At 56.7% G+C, this 14,285-nt stretch overlaps 4 protein-coding genes across 4 annotated transcripts; 2 read left to right on the top strand and 2 right to left on the bottom strand.

Moving 5' to 3' along the window:
• Nucleotides 1-238: 238 nt before the first annotated feature.
• On the bottom strand, nucleotides 239-2,127 carry MKK02DRAFT_31044 (uncharacterized protein; the record flags this gene model as incomplete). Its single annotated transcript, XM_053088199.1, has 7 exons — nucleotides 239-650; nucleotides 749-879; nucleotides 923-1,204; nucleotides 1,386-1,407; nucleotides 1,665-1,682; nucleotides 1,811-1,990; nucleotides 2,024-2,127. 7 exons carry the CDS (start codon nucleotides 2,125-2,127, stop codon nucleotides 239-241), a joined length of 1,149 nt encoding a protein of 382 aa, XP_052948495.1.
• A 456-nt stretch (nucleotides 2,128-2,583) lies between these two features.
• On the top strand, nucleotides 2,584-3,186 carry MKK02DRAFT_21837 (uncharacterized protein; the record flags this gene model as incomplete). Its single annotated transcript, XM_053086472.1, has 1 exon — nucleotides 2,584-3,186. A coding segment is annotated over one exon (603 nt), but the record flags the coding sequence as incomplete, so codon positions are not given.
• Nucleotides 3,187-10,298: 7,112 nt separating this feature from the next.
• Nucleotides 10,299-12,357, bottom strand: MKK02DRAFT_35733 (putative ubiquitin fusion-degradation 1-like protein; the record flags this gene model as incomplete). The annotated part of the gene is made up of 8 exons (XM_053089251.1): nucleotides 10,299-10,839; nucleotides 11,046-11,489; nucleotides 11,538-11,671; nucleotides 11,729-11,856; nucleotides 11,905-11,937; nucleotides 11,987-12,069; nucleotides 12,123-12,270; nucleotides 12,327-12,357. The coding sequence occupies 8 exons, from the start codon at nucleotides 12,355-12,357 to the stop codon at nucleotides 10,299-10,301; spliced, it is 1,542 nt and encodes a 513-aa protein (XP_052948493.1).
• Nucleotides 12,358-12,631: 274 nt separating this feature from the next.
• Nucleotides 12,632-13,900, top strand: MKK02DRAFT_21750 (t-SNARE; the record flags this gene model as incomplete). The annotated part of the gene is made up of 6 exons (XM_053086461.1): nucleotides 12,632-12,957; nucleotides 13,019-13,059; nucleotides 13,106-13,209; nucleotides 13,264-13,423; nucleotides 13,518-13,619; nucleotides 13,659-13,900. 6 exons carry the CDS (start codon nucleotides 12,632-12,634, stop codon nucleotides 13,898-13,900), a joined length of 975 nt encoding a protein of 324 aa, XP_052948492.1.
• Between the last annotated feature and the right edge of the window lie 385 nt (nucleotides 13,901-14,285).

Genomic DNA, 14,285 nt, shown 5'->3' with positions numbered 1-14,285 from the left:
TCCTTTGCTGGGGCACAGAGAGATTGCCTGTGCGCGAGACATCTCACTACATTTCAGAGTGTCCAGCACCGACGCCGACCTCCTCTTCCCGTATAGATGACTGTATCCGACAATATGTATCACGAGAGCAGTATCCCCTTCTTCCGCGGTATCGCAGGATTCTGCACTTTGGTCACTTGACGGACCATGATTGGTGGCGTCAGACCGGCCGAGGTCCGGCTGCTGTCTTCGTCGCAAACTAAATTCTGCTTCCTGTCGCTCTACGCTCTCCAGAAATTGCAGTGTACTGGGGGATCGAGAGTCCATCAGGTCCCCTATTCCAGCGGCAAATACGACACCTGACTGCTGCAGCCTCCGCTGGAGTGATTCGGCCCGTTTCTTTCTTTCGGAGCGCGATGAGCGGGTCGTAGTGAACGGTAGAGGCCCTTTTGCGGCCCCGAGTTCTTTTCGCTGTTGATAGAGTCAGCGGCAGCTTTGATGAGGATCGCGAGGAAGACGGTGGCGGATCGAAACGGAAAGCTTGCTCATCCTCATCCTTGTCGTCTCCACGCTCCACGCCTTGTTCGGTGCCAGGCGTCATATGAGGTGAGGTGGCAAAGTCAGGTATATGGCTCATCAGCGCAGGCTCTCCGTAAGCGGACGCCGAGTCGCTGCGGCAGTCTTCAGGTTCGAGACTTCAGGCTGCACAGTTGGATTGCCGTTGCTTCCCGTTTCTGTCGGGGCGGACGGCGGATCTGCGAATGCTGACCTTCCGCCTGCAGTACGATCACCATGGTAGGAGGCGTACTCTTCGTTTGGGTCCGGGTGGCAAAAGAGCGGTCTCATCGGCTCATTGTTCATGGCTGGACTCGGAGTAGGGCGGGATGGAGGCCAGGGATCCTGCGACAAGCTACCGCTCAGTGGAGTGAACGAGGGAACGTACGTGGTGAGGATCATCAGGCGGTCGGGTGGCAAATTCCTGCCTCCCCCTCCGAGAAGCACCGTAGGTATAGTAGCTGATTGTATTGGGAAGTGCGAGGCTCTCAGGCCAGGGCGCCAAACCCGCCGTGTTCCATCCCGCCAGGGTATCATCTCGGGTGGCGGGGCGGGAGGAGTCTTTCGTGCTGTACTGGTCGCTGCATGCTCCGGTAACAGCTTCGACCTGGTTCTCTGCAGAATTTGGGACGGTCAGCATATCGGGCGAGTGCGAGAGAAATGTATACAGCTAATCGAGTATGCAGCACATCAGAAGATGAGACAGTCATGCCAGTGACAACAGCCTCTAGGAAGAAGGTCAGAAATCGAGCCCAGTGACCCTTCCCTTGCCCGCAATCGAGCCATCGAGCTCGCTAACTTCCTTGCGCCACAAAGGAGTTGGTGGCGCAAAGATTATGTGCGAGACTCACAAGTGCATCGTCCGACATGGAGCTATGAAAGTCGCCGCTTGGCTGCTAGATACCGGCCTGCCTCTGCCATGGGGGAATGAGAATTGGACACAGGCCCCCACGACAGCGCACGCCTGTGACGGTCACGCTCTCTCGCCCAGGGCGCCGGCCGCTTGCGAAGAGTGAGTGCAGAGTGATTAGGCAGCATCGAGATCATGAAATGGGCACAATGCACAGAGGTTTCCAAGGGAAGAGGGCTGACGGGTGCGACTCATAAACTGCTATCTAGCTAGCACTTACTTGGTACCTTGGTTGCAACTGCACATCTTCTACTGTCCGTATATACGAGCCATATCATTGCATGTAGTGTACCTCAAAGTTGCTTCACAGGCTGCACATCTACACGCAAACTCAACGCCACCCATGTGATCTAAATCGTCCATCACCAGTCTCGTCCTGATCTGCCCGCAGAGGCCCCAAGTCTCCGCTGCTCAGACCTCAGTCGCTTGTTGTACACTCTCTTCTGCTCAACCTTCTTCACCTCCTCCGCGATCGTAGGAGCAGTGACGCGCCCAAGTGTTCGTTTCTTGGCACACACCGAGATCGCCATCGTACGAGGGACTTCACTGCACTTGAGCTTGCTTCCTTCCGACGCTGACCCTCGAGCTATACTCGTATCGACATGAACAACAAGGACAGTGTCTGCTTCCCCCACTGTGCCATTGGATACCATACTTGGGCCGTTGGACGGTCTGGAACGCATGGTGATGGACTGATCAGTGTCCAGCCTGTTGAAAGGGCGGTGGCAGGTGGTTCCATGTCTCGCTTGTGTTGTAGACTAGTCTTGATAGGGTAATGACTCATTCTAGGTAGTTCACTGTCTCACCATAGATCTAAACATTGTAGCGCAGTATATAGGCCAGCCTGTTTGTAGTTCCTAGAGTCTTTGTCGCTTTTACATACGACTGAAGAGCTCTAGGTAAGTCTGCTCTTATGAATCGCTTTTACATACGACTGAAGAGCTCTAGTTCGAAAGTCAGCGACCTTGGGTGGTTTTCATCAGATTATGAGACCCTGCTTTTAACGGCATACTACGAAATCAAGCACACCGTGGCAACCCGACCGACACACCGTCCCGTCCGGCCCACACACCACTCACACACACACGTCCTTCACACACACTCTCTCCCCTCCTTTCACTCCTCATTCCTCGGCAGCCATGACCGACCAAGTCAGCCTGGCCCGCAACTTCGAGCGGGTCCCGAAATTAATCGGTATGGAAAACTTCACGGTATGGCGTCAACGGATCGTCTTGGCGCTCTCCATGTCCGGTGCTACCGGCTTCGTCGACCCCAAGGCGCAACTTCCGGAAGAGGAGGAGGATATGGAGGAGTGGGATGTCACGGACAAGAAACTGGCGGCTGCCATTTTGACCACCCTGGATGAGGAGATCCTCACGGCACACATCGACTTGCTGGATTCCACAGGGCCGTTCCGGGCGCGGTCCATTTACCTCGACCTGGCCAGCATCTACGGAACGTCGGGGCCACAGTACTCATTTGCCAAGGGGAGGCAGTTCATCGACAACAAATGCGGCGAGGCGGACAACGTCGAAAACTGGGTCAATCAAGTCCAGTCGCAGTATCGGGAGCTGAAAGTACTCGATTTCAACCTCGATACGCTCCTCATCAACGTCCTCCTCAACGGGCTACCCTCGCGCTTCGCGGCCTTCGTCGATTCGGTATGGACCACCGACAGCCACCTCACCGCCGAGGCCCTGAAGATCAAAATTCTTCAGGTCAACTCCGGTCAGCTCAATCGGGTCGGTAACGCGGCCAAAGCCCTCGCGGCTGCTGCATCGGTGACTCCCAGCGGGGACGGCGATCTATTCGCTTTCTATACGGCGCTGGCAAAGGCGGGCAAGGCGCCGAGCGCGGAAAGCCCGTGCCTCCGGTGCGGATCTCCGGACCATTGGGTCCTCAAATGCCCTCAGCCTGCCCCGATTCCCCAAGAGGCCAAATCGGGCGGAAAGGGGAAGCGGGGAAAGGATCGCGGCAAAGGAGGCAAGCGTCAAGACGGTTCCGCTCACGTGGCCGTCCAAGCACCTCCTACCGAGACGGCCGCCATCGCTACGGTCTCGGTGCCCACCACGGACGCGTCGCCGGAAGAAGTCCTCCTCATCGCTTCGGCTCAGGTCGACGCTTCCGGAACTGTCGCAACCTCGGTCGCTCTCTTGACTCACTCGTCTTGCTGGGTGATTGATTCAGGCGCTAGCGAGCACATGAGCGGTAGCGATACCGACATGTTCAATATCCGGCCGCTCCCTCAGCCAGTCCGAATTTCAACGGCCGGCGGCGCGGTTCTCACCTCTACGTCCTTTGGGTCAATTGCTCTCTTCAATCGGCTCGGCGTGAAGGTCACCCTCCAGCGCGTGCTGTACATCCCCAATCTTGGCTTCAATCTTATCTCGGTGTCCCAGACGGACGCAAACGGGGCGGCGGTAATATTCTCGGGCGGAGAATGCCGGATCGAGAAGGCCGGGAAGTATGTCCTTGGCGCCAGGAAGGTCAATAAGGTGTACCTGGCGGACCTCGGAACGGAGAGGAAGTTACCGGAGCTTAACGGTATTACGCTCGCCCTTCCCGCTTCGGTCGACTCCACCTCGCCAAACGCGCTCAAGTCGGTCGGTATCAAGCCCACCGGATCCAAGGCCAGCTGGCCCGTGTGGCACCGTCGCATGGCCCACCTCGCCGAGCCATCAATGAAACTCCTTTTCGGCCAACTCAGCACCGGCTGCTCTATCGCTCGGTCACACATTACCGACCCCTCTTGCGTATGCGAGGGGTGTATCATGGGCAAGCTCGTACGCCCTCCCTTCCCCACCAGCGAAACTCGAGCTGAAGCCGTCTTAGATCTAGTCCACTCGGATCTCTGCGGACCGATGGGTGTAACATCGGTGGGAGGGGCGCAGTACATGATGGTGTTGGTGGATGACAGGACGCGATATACCTGGTCTTTCTTCCTCAAACGGAAGTCGGATGCATTTGAGTGCTTCAAAACATGGCTGGTGCAGCAGGAGCGGGCGACAGGGAGAAAGTTGAAGGTGTTCCGAACCGACAACGGCGGTGAATTCGTCTCTCGCGAGTTCAACGGGTACCTCGAGTCGCTCGGCATCACGCATCAGACGACAGTGCCTTACTCGTCCCAACAGAACGGCGTGGCGGAGCGGGCAAACCGCACCATCGTCGAGCGTACCGTCGGTCTCCTCTTTTCGGAACATCTACCTTTATCGCTCTGGGCAGAGGTGATGGATACGGTGGTTTACCTCAAGAACCGCTCTCCATCTCGCTCGCTCGGCAAGTCTACCCCCTTCGAGGCACTCCTCGGTTCTCGCCCAGACTTATCACACTTACGTGTCGTCGGGTGCGCGGCATGGGCGTTGATCAGGAAGGAGGCGCGGGAGAGCAAAGTGCACCCGCGGGCGGTACTTTGCGTACTGCTTGGTTACTCGGCCACGCAGAAGGGATACAAGCTGTGGAATGTCGCGGAGCAGAAGGTGCAGGTGTCACGCGATGTCACCTTCGACGAGTCGGTCTCGGCGCAGCGCCTACTTCGTGCTCAACCCTCATTGGCCGAACTCAACACTGCCTTCCTCCAGCTCGTCCGACCGTCCTCGCAAACTCGTGATGTCAATGTTCCGCCAGCATCAGGTCCTCCCACCGATGCAGACGAAACAGGGGAAGATTCGACCATCCCTCGTCTCGGGCGTCCAGCCCGACCGGCACAAGTGGCGCAGCATCAGCAGGAGGTCCCGGGAGAAGCAGATGAGCTCGAGTCAGTGGGAGCAGATGGAGATGTGGGAGCAGACGATGGTCCTGAAGCAGTGGGAGGTAGGGGATGGGCGTACGAGCCGGATCCTCGTTTCAATCGGGATGGAGCACCCTCACCAGACCTCGTCGACGACCATCCTGGCCCCCGCACCCGCTCCGGTCGGCACTTCGGGCTAGCTGCCTCGGCAGCAGACGAGTACGAGGCCGAACTCGCAGACTTCCTCGGCCGGCCGGACGATCCAACTTGTCTTCCCTCGGATCAGCACCTCCCAAACTGGCCGAGTCCGTATTCCCCCTATGAGCTGGTCGCACTCGCGACCAAAACCTCTTCCACCGCAGAGCCGACGTCGTGGCGTCAGGCCATGAACTCCCCGGATCACCAGCTCTGGCATGGTGCGGGATCGGCCGAAATGGGCTCGCTCGACAAGGCGGACGTCTATGACCTCGTCCCCCGCTCGCAAGCTCGGGGCAAGATCCTCAAGAGCAAGTGGGTCTTCAAGGAGAAACTCAAGATGGACGGACTGCTTGAGCGTCACAAAGCTCGAGTGGTGGCTCGGGGAGACATGCAGAAGGAGTCGGACTGCCTCGAAACGTTCGCCCCGGTCGCCAAGTTTCAGACGCTGCGGACCATCTTCGCTCTGGCGGCTCAGCACGACCTCGAGGTACACCAGATGGACGTCGAGACTGCCTTCCTTTACGGTCCTTTGAAGGAGGAGGTGTACATGGAGCAGCCCGAGGGGTTCGAGCAGGGGACCAACATGGTCTGGAAGCTCAAGAAGGCGCTGTATGGTTTAAAGCAGTCACCTCGAGCTTGGTGGCGGGAGCTGGACCGTACTCTCAGAGAGCTGGGCTTCACTCGGACGGCCTCGGACCACTCGCTGTACGTGCGTCGTGACGAGGGCGGACTAGTACTCGTCGGGGTATATGTCGACGACCTCACGATCGCCGCAACCCGAGGGGACACTCTGGATCACTTCAAGCTGGAGATGTCGAAGCGGTACAAGATGAAGGACTTAGGGGAGATTCACTACATCCTCGGTCTTCAGGTCAGGCGTGATAGACCTAAGCGGTCACTCCATCTCTGCCAAACCCAGTACATCGATACCATCCTCCGCCGGTTCGACATGGACAACTGCAAATCTGCAAAGTCCCCTCTCCCTGCCAAAACCATCCTCTCTCCTCGTACTCCGAACGAACCAGCGGCGGATGGTAGACAGTATCTTCGCGCCATTGGATCCCTCATGTACGCCATGCTCGGTACTCGTCCCGATCTCGCCTTTGCGGTTGGCCTCCTCGCTCGCTTCTCAAACGACCCGTCCCTGGCTCATTGGGAAGCCGCAATGCATGTCTTCCGATATCTCAAGGAGACACGTACCGTCGGTATCGATTACTCCGGATCCAACGGGGAGCTCGTCGGGTATAGCGATGCCGACTTTGCCACCAGCGACCCCTCTCGCCGACGGGTCACCAGCGGTTACGTCTACTGTCTCTGGGGCGGGCCTATCAGCTGGCAGTCAAAGCGTCAGCCCTCGGTGTCACTCGCTACTGGTGACGCGGAATACGTCGCCCTGTCTCAAGCGGGTCGGGAAGCCCTCTGGTTCAGGTCACTTCTTACCGAGATCGGATTCGCTCCCACCCGGCCTATCGTACTCTACGGGGACAATCAGGCATCTATCTCCATCGCGTACAACCCTATCGGTCACACTCGGTCCAAGCAAATCGACGTGCGGTATCACTTCCTCCGCGAGATCGTCGAACGCGAATGGATCGTCATTCACTACGTCCGCACGACCGCAATGGCAGCAGATGGTCTGACCAAGCCTTTACCTCCGGTTGTATTCGCCAGATACACTCAGCTCCTCAACCTCAAGGTGGCGCCACAGATCGAGGAGGTATAGGGCAGTGGTCTGGACGCTCGCATGGAACAGTGGGAGTGTTGAAAGGGCGGTGGCAGGTGGTTCCATGTCTCGCTTGTGTTGTAGACTAGTCTTGATAGGGTAATGACTCATTCTAGGTAGTTCGTGCTTCAAAACATGGCTGGTGCAGCAGGAGCGGGCGACAGGGAGAAAGTTGAAGGTGTTCCGAACCGACAACGGCGGTTTTCATCACAGCCGCTGTCGGGATTGAAACTCGCTCGCCTTCTTCTTGAAATCCTAGAGGTCTTCATCGTGCGGGAGAGTCGCGAGTCCAGAAACGCCCAGGTCCCAGTGCCAACCCACACATCGGACGCTTGTAGCTGCCGCTTCAACTTGTCGGCTCGCTGCTTCCTGGCTGCAATAACCTGAGCGGACTGAATCGGAGACCTGGACTGTCTCCCTGGGCGGTCGGTCTTGCTCGTTCCTGAGGACTTTGCCTGCTGTGGCAACGAGGACGGAAGAGAGCTGGCACAAGGCGGTGTATCGACACTCATCTCGTCTTCGTCATCATCATCAGTGGTGGGGGAGAAGCTCGACTCTAATTTGGGAAGAGGCACATCCTGATCAATTGAAGCGGTACGGTCCCGTGAGGCGCTCCTAATGGCCTCATCGTAAATAGAGCGAACATCCTCGTCGTCAGCGGCGTGGGTTTGCGAAAGGGTCGATCCTACGCTGGTCTGCGGGGAGAGGACTGGCTCCGATATTCCCCGGTCTGGATTCGGTACCGGTAAGGGCTCGGAGGATGGCCAATGCCGATGTGTTGTGAGATAGTAGTGTGACGGGACCCAGAGTCGCCCATCTTCAGTACTTTCAGCCGGTGGGTATACAAAATGGGAGTTGGATATGGGTGAGCCAGCACTGAGGTTGTTCGTACCGGATGATGTCCCGTCGCCTGTCCAGGGCGGCAGTCCTGCAGTATTCCAGTCCCATAGGATATCGTGTCTGGTGGCGGGATTGTTTTTGTATGTTCCAGTGGCGGCTTCCTCCTGCGATCTTGCAGGATTTGGAACGGTCGACATACTGCTGGGTTTCGAGATATGAGTATACGACTGACCAAGTATGTAGATCTCCAGATGATGAGACTCAACAGAGAGAAAGTCAGCAGAAGGAAGTTCAGAACCCAGGCTAGTGAACATTCCCTTGTCCTTGAAATCGAGCTAGCTTGCTTCTTTTCGCCATAAAGGAGATGAAAGCACAAAGGCGTGCTGTGCGTTTCGGCTTGAATATGCGCTGAGTGCGAGAGGTCGACCTCGTGGTCTGTGGCTGTGCGCGGGCCCTGATGATGGTATTGTGTAGATCAAATCCCAGGACGAGCTTAGAGGTGCGACATTAGAGATGTCAGGCTGGATTACAGACAGCAGGGGAGAAGCAATAAGCAGAAGGAGCCGAGGGTGGAAAGGTGTATGGAGGGGTCAAGAGGAGATGGCTGAGGGGTCTATCTAGCTCAGCTGTCTGTGTGCCTCGATTCTAGCTGCTCGACTCGTGCTGCCCGTGTATGGAAGTATCATCAGTGCATGTAACGTTAATATTCTGCGAACTCTACACATGTACAGTCATACTACGCGTATCGACCCCAATATCAGTCCCATGTTCCGACGGCGTCGTCAGAATCAACCCTCAAGTCTAAGCTGCCGGGTTTTCCACAGCTTCATGTACCCCCTGTCACGATCCCTCTTCTGCTTCACCCTAGCCGCCTCCTGAGCGACCGTGAGTACTTTGGCGGCTCCCAGTCGGCGTCCACTTCCCCTATGACACATAGAGATCGCCGTCGTGCGAGAGACTTCACTGAACCTGAGCTCGCCTTTTTCAGATACTGAGCCTCCACCTTTGTCGATATGAACCAGAAGAACGATGTCTGCTTCGCCCTGGACAGTACTGGATGCCATACCGTCTCCATCGGACGGTCTGGTAGGGGAGATGGCAAAACCACCTGAGTCCAGCTTCTGTCCCGCTCGAAAATCACGCTCCTGTCGTTCAAAGTCCTCGAGATACTCCAAAGCACTGGGACAACGAGAGTCTAAAAAGGCCCACGTCCCAGTGGCAAACATCACACCAGACTCCTGTAACTGTCGCTTCAGTTGATCCGCCCGTTGCTTTCTGAGGGCGCGTTCCTGGGCGGACAATTTGGGACCACGTTTTGTCCCGCGAAGGTCGACCCTCGCCCCCGAGGACTTTGACGCTGGCTTCGATGATGAAAGAGAGCTGGCATGAGGCGGTGAATCGACACTCATCTCGTCTTCGCCCACATCAGTGGCCATGGACACCCTCGTCTCAGAAGTGGAACGGGGCACATACTGTGGTGAATTGGTCTGGTCCCGCAAGGCGCTCCCGGCGCTCGGCTCATAGTATGTCGATGGGCCATCCTCGAGCTCCGCCTCGTCGTCAGTGACAAAGAGACCCGGACTGCTGGTTCCTACGACTGACTGCGGGGAGAGGACCGGCACCGATATTCCACAGTCGTCACTCGGTAGCGAGAACGGTTGGGATGATGGCCAATGTCGATCTGTTGTAGGACAGTGCGGCGACAACCAGAGTTGCTCATCTTGAGTATTGCCGGCCGGCGGGTAGGCAAGATGGGAGGTAAGTAGGTCATCGCTGAGATCGTTGGTACCGAGCGATGGCCCATTCGTCGTCCAGGGCGGCAGTCCCGCAGTGTTCCAGCCAGTCAGTAGCTTAGGGAGTGAGGCGGTGACGGTGGCGGTATCTGCTGATTTGTGGGTCACATGGGTATCTTCGACGAGCAGACTCTTCCTCTTACCACGCGAGTCTGAGAGACTGGTCAAGCTGGTCGGATGGGCAGTGACTGTATCGAGTGGAAGCAGCAAGAAACTGGGTACCTTGTGGTGAAGTTGAAGGGTCAAAGGTCAAAGGGGGGGAGTAAGGAGCACGCGCATCCTCAGCTCATGATCTCGATCAAGCTGTGAGCAGCCAAAACGATACTTCCCTTGTTGCCCATCGAGTCTACCTGCTTCTGGTCGGGCACAAAGGAGGCTCGCTTTGGCGCGTATAAGCTAGACCACGTCATAGGATACCATCACCCTATACGATGAGTTGCGGGCTAAAGACTTATAAGTAAGATCAGCGAGTCAGCCCATCATGAGATATACTATACACGCCCCCAAGACCCACTCCCATCGACTACTCGCTGACCCCTACCCTCCACACCATCATCTACGACCACAATCACCTCAGTCCGAATCCACTTCGATATACACCTCATCATCATCACTCTCCATCTCCCCATTCTCATCCCACTCCTCCTCATCATCATCGTCCATCATCGTCGCGTCGATAATGTCATCGGGTTCCGGCTTGGACTGCTTGGGCTTCTCCTCCTCCTTCTTGGCCCCTGCACTCGCTGCTGTACTTCCCGCCGCTTTTCGGAGAGTATTCCCCGACCCCGATCCGAACTTGGCCCACGGATCCACCTTCTCCTCTTTCTCCTCCTTGACGCCTGTTCCCGAACCCGAGCCCGAAGCAGAGGCCGAAGCAGGCTCAGCGGCCTTCCGCTTCCCCTTGAGCGTAACCCCCTCGCCTCCGAAAGAAGGTTTGGACTCTTCGGCGGCAGCGATCTCTTCGGCGGTAGGTTTGGGCTTGGGCGCTTTGGAGTGGTCGAAGGGGACATAGGTGTACCCGAAGAAGAATTTACCGGGTGGGAGGGAGAGGACGGCGGGGACGGCGCGGTTGGGGTCGGAGGAAAGGGAGTCGGGGGTGATGATGCGGGGTTTGCTGAGGGTCAGCCTGGTCATTGAAAGCAAGAGAGGTGAGAGAGAAGGCGCGTGGAGGAGGACGATGTGGGTGTGAGAGGTGTAGAGATTGTGGGAGGTGTTGAAGAGGGGTATGTTGTGGATCTAACAGTGATGACCGTCAAGGAGGAAGAGTCCGCATTGAGTCGAGACAACAAGCGCACCAACGCCGAAAACAGCCCGACTCACGCATTCCGAATGATTGTCGACGACGGATCCACCTCCTCAATCTTCTTCGCCAGCCCCTTGCCCCTCACTTTCCGCCCACTCAAACTCTGCCCCACCCCCATAAATACCTCCGACCCCCCTGCCTCCAGACTCCCTCCTTCACCGCCCAAAGAACTCCCGGGCCGACTCGACCCCGCCGACGCGGGCGTCGTTCCTCCCAGATCAATCTTCAGCTTCTCCGCCATGGTCGGTATCGCCTTGGGCTCGGGGCGTGGGGGCTCGACATATCCCTTCGGAACGTCAAAGTCGACTTCGAGGTCCGTATCGAGGACGGAGATACCCCCGTTGGCATCGGTAGGCGGTTGGACGTCGACGATGAGGAATTCGAAGGTGAGTGAGTTGTAGGAGATTTCGATTATGGAGCCTTTGGTTATGACCGAGTAGGATCGGAAGGCGGACTCGAGGCTGAAAGTCAGCTATGTCCGGCAGGTGGAGCATCATGACATAGCTCACACTGCTCGTGGATCTGAGACCTGCTCGAAATCCCTTGACTGGGCTTGAACTTTGACGAGCTTGCCCTTGACCGGCATGACGGTACCCGTGAGCCGGATCGGGTCGCCCTCGTTCAAGTTGAGCGATTTCATCATCTGCATGATCAGCTCGAGGTGTCCCTTAGAAGAGTAGGAGTCTGATAGATAACTTACCCATGCTGGAAGATGTACAACGCCCTCGGAAGCGACGAACTCCAGCACACCGGCGTAGGTATTGTACGCAGCGGGGTTGCGGGGATTCCGGAGGTGGAACGTCCATGGACCGTCAATGTCAAGACCAGCTATTTTGTCAGCTACATCATCACTTATCTGCGTATCTGTAAACTCACTTAGTTTGGCGAGTGCCGAAGGAGGCATGATGACTGTCCCATCAGCCACATATCCCTCTGATCTGCCCCCAATCAGACCTACTCTTTCCACCGTACAACACCTCAGCTCGCTCAGTCCCAGTCATCACAGCAGCAGAGTACGCCTTAAAATAGTCATCGTACGCGCTAGACAGTAAGCTCTGCTCAGGTAGCCCAAAATGTAGACTCTGATAGCTTACCTGGGCGGCGCGGCCATCCCGAACCCCCCAAACATGTTATGTCCACCTCCATATCCACCACCCATCCCGCCTCCCATTCCGCCCATCAGCTGCGCGAGGATCCCAGATGGTCCAGCATGAGCCTGCTGAGGTGGCTGATAGTCGTTGTCTACCATGATCAGCCAGAGTCACAGCCGAAGGAGGGCGTCGAAGGGGATGACGAACCGTCATCGTCGTCATCATATCCGTGGTTCATCTTGACTGATTCTTTTCCTGTTACTGATGCAGTTGTGAATGAGGCTCAGGCGACCTCTGCGGTGTATAATATTGGTGAGGGTTAGTACGAAGTAGATGAGCTGGATGGGTGTATAGAAGGTGAACTTGGACTGAGCTGCGCTGCGCCATCGTCATCAGCTCTGCAGATCCTCATTCCTCAAACCGGTCATCACCGCCACCCACTCACTAGACCCACCTTGACCTTGACTTGCCCTATATCCATAGCTACCTTGTACCCTATAGCTATACATCAGATGTATCAGTACGCAGCCTACGCACCTCGCACACCTCCATCATCATCGTACACGCCCTCTCCCGCTCCGACTTACCCGTCCAATCCAGCCGGACCGTCCAACGCCCCTCAAGCGCAACCCATCACCCGCTCCCGAACACTCTTCTACCTCTCCGTCCGGGATAGCTCTGCCACAGCATCGGGATCAGGATCGAGGAGGAATGGTCCAAGAAGTAGGAAGAAGATTGGTGAAGGGAGAGAGTATGGGAATAAGGTGGATGTAGGGGATGATGAGGAGGAGAGGCTGATTGGAAGTGATGAAGGGGGGAGGGGTGGGCTGCCACCCAGGTGGTGAGAGTATCTATCTGGAGAAGGTGGATCAAAGCTGATGACATAGGGTGGATATTAGTGATGAAGTTGAGGAGATACTAGGGCGAATATCACCCAAAAGTGCGCTCTTACCGCTCAAGACCCCTCGGTCTAGCTGATCCGGTAGTCACGGCTCTGGACAAGCTACACTCCAAGCACGTCTTGCCGGGCTTTACAGATCGTACAGCCGAGGAGCGAGAGATAGAAAGGCAGACTATCGATATCACACGGGTAAGCTTCATCCCGTTCTGGCTTACCTACTGTGCGACCTTGGCTGACCCGCAGGACTTTCGGAAATGTACCTCCCTCATAGGCTCTATCGCTCCAACAAGAGGTGCCACTCGCGCCGAGGTCACTACCGCGAAGAATGTCCAGCGGGGACTGGCAGGAAAGGTACAGGAGATGAGCGGGATGTTTAGGAAGAAGCAGAGGGTGTATATGCAGAGTGAGTTTGACGGCGGAGCTTTGATCCCACCTTTAACCTCAACCTAGACGACGTCAGGATGACAGTAAGAACTGAGGCGTAGCTAACACTGTAGAGCTACAAGGACACGCCATCAAATCCAAAGACCTCCTCGTTGCCTCAGGCGCTATCCAGCTCAAAGGTCCCGACTCATTCGACGAACTAGCAGAGGACGAGCGTCTCTCCTCTCTCCCTCCCGGCTCCTCTTCTTCGGGAGGCGGATACCAAGCCCAGTCCCTCGCTCAAGCACCCATGGCGGTCGACCTGGACGTATCCACTCGGACGGCCGAAATTACCCAAATCGCCCAATCGATCGGGGAGCTCGCGGAGCTGTTTAGGGATCTGGGGAATATGGTGGTGGAGCAAGGAACGGTGTTGGATTCGGTGGAGTATAATGTGGGCGTGACGGCGAGGGAGATGAAGGGGGCGGTGGAGGAGTTGAGGGTTGCGCAGCGGTGAGTTGGTGTTCTTTGAGGGGCATGAGGGGGTGGGTGGGCTTGATGGTGCGGAAGGGCGGAGAGGATTGGATGATGGTATGAGGGCGGGTGAGGACGATCAGTGTGAGACTGCGGCAGTGGAATCGAGGAGATGCTGGGTTGGAAAGGAGTGCGGAGAGTGGACTACTGGGCATACCAAGCGGAAACGAGCTGAGCAACAGGTATCAAGCCAATACCGGCCGACGGAAATGTATGCTCCTCCTTGTCCTCCTCATTGCAGGGATGATCATCGTCCTCATCTACAAACCTCGCTCTTCCTCCTCGATACCAGGCCCATCTTCTCCGACATTATCATCGCCCATTTCGGCAGTAGCAGCGGCGGCTTCAGCTGTATCGACGGAAGAAGG

Source organism: Dioszegia hungarica (assembly GCF_025882075.1).
Source record: "Dioszegia hungarica strain PDD-24b-2 chromosome Unknown MKK02contig_5, whole genome shotgun sequence".
Classification (NCBI taxonomy): domain Eukaryota; kingdom Fungi; phylum Basidiomycota; class Tremellomycetes; order Tremellales; family Bulleribasidiaceae; genus Dioszegia; species Dioszegia hungarica.
The sequence above is the reverse complement of the archived record's forward strand: the minus strand, read 5'-3'. Positions and strand labels throughout refer to the sequence as shown.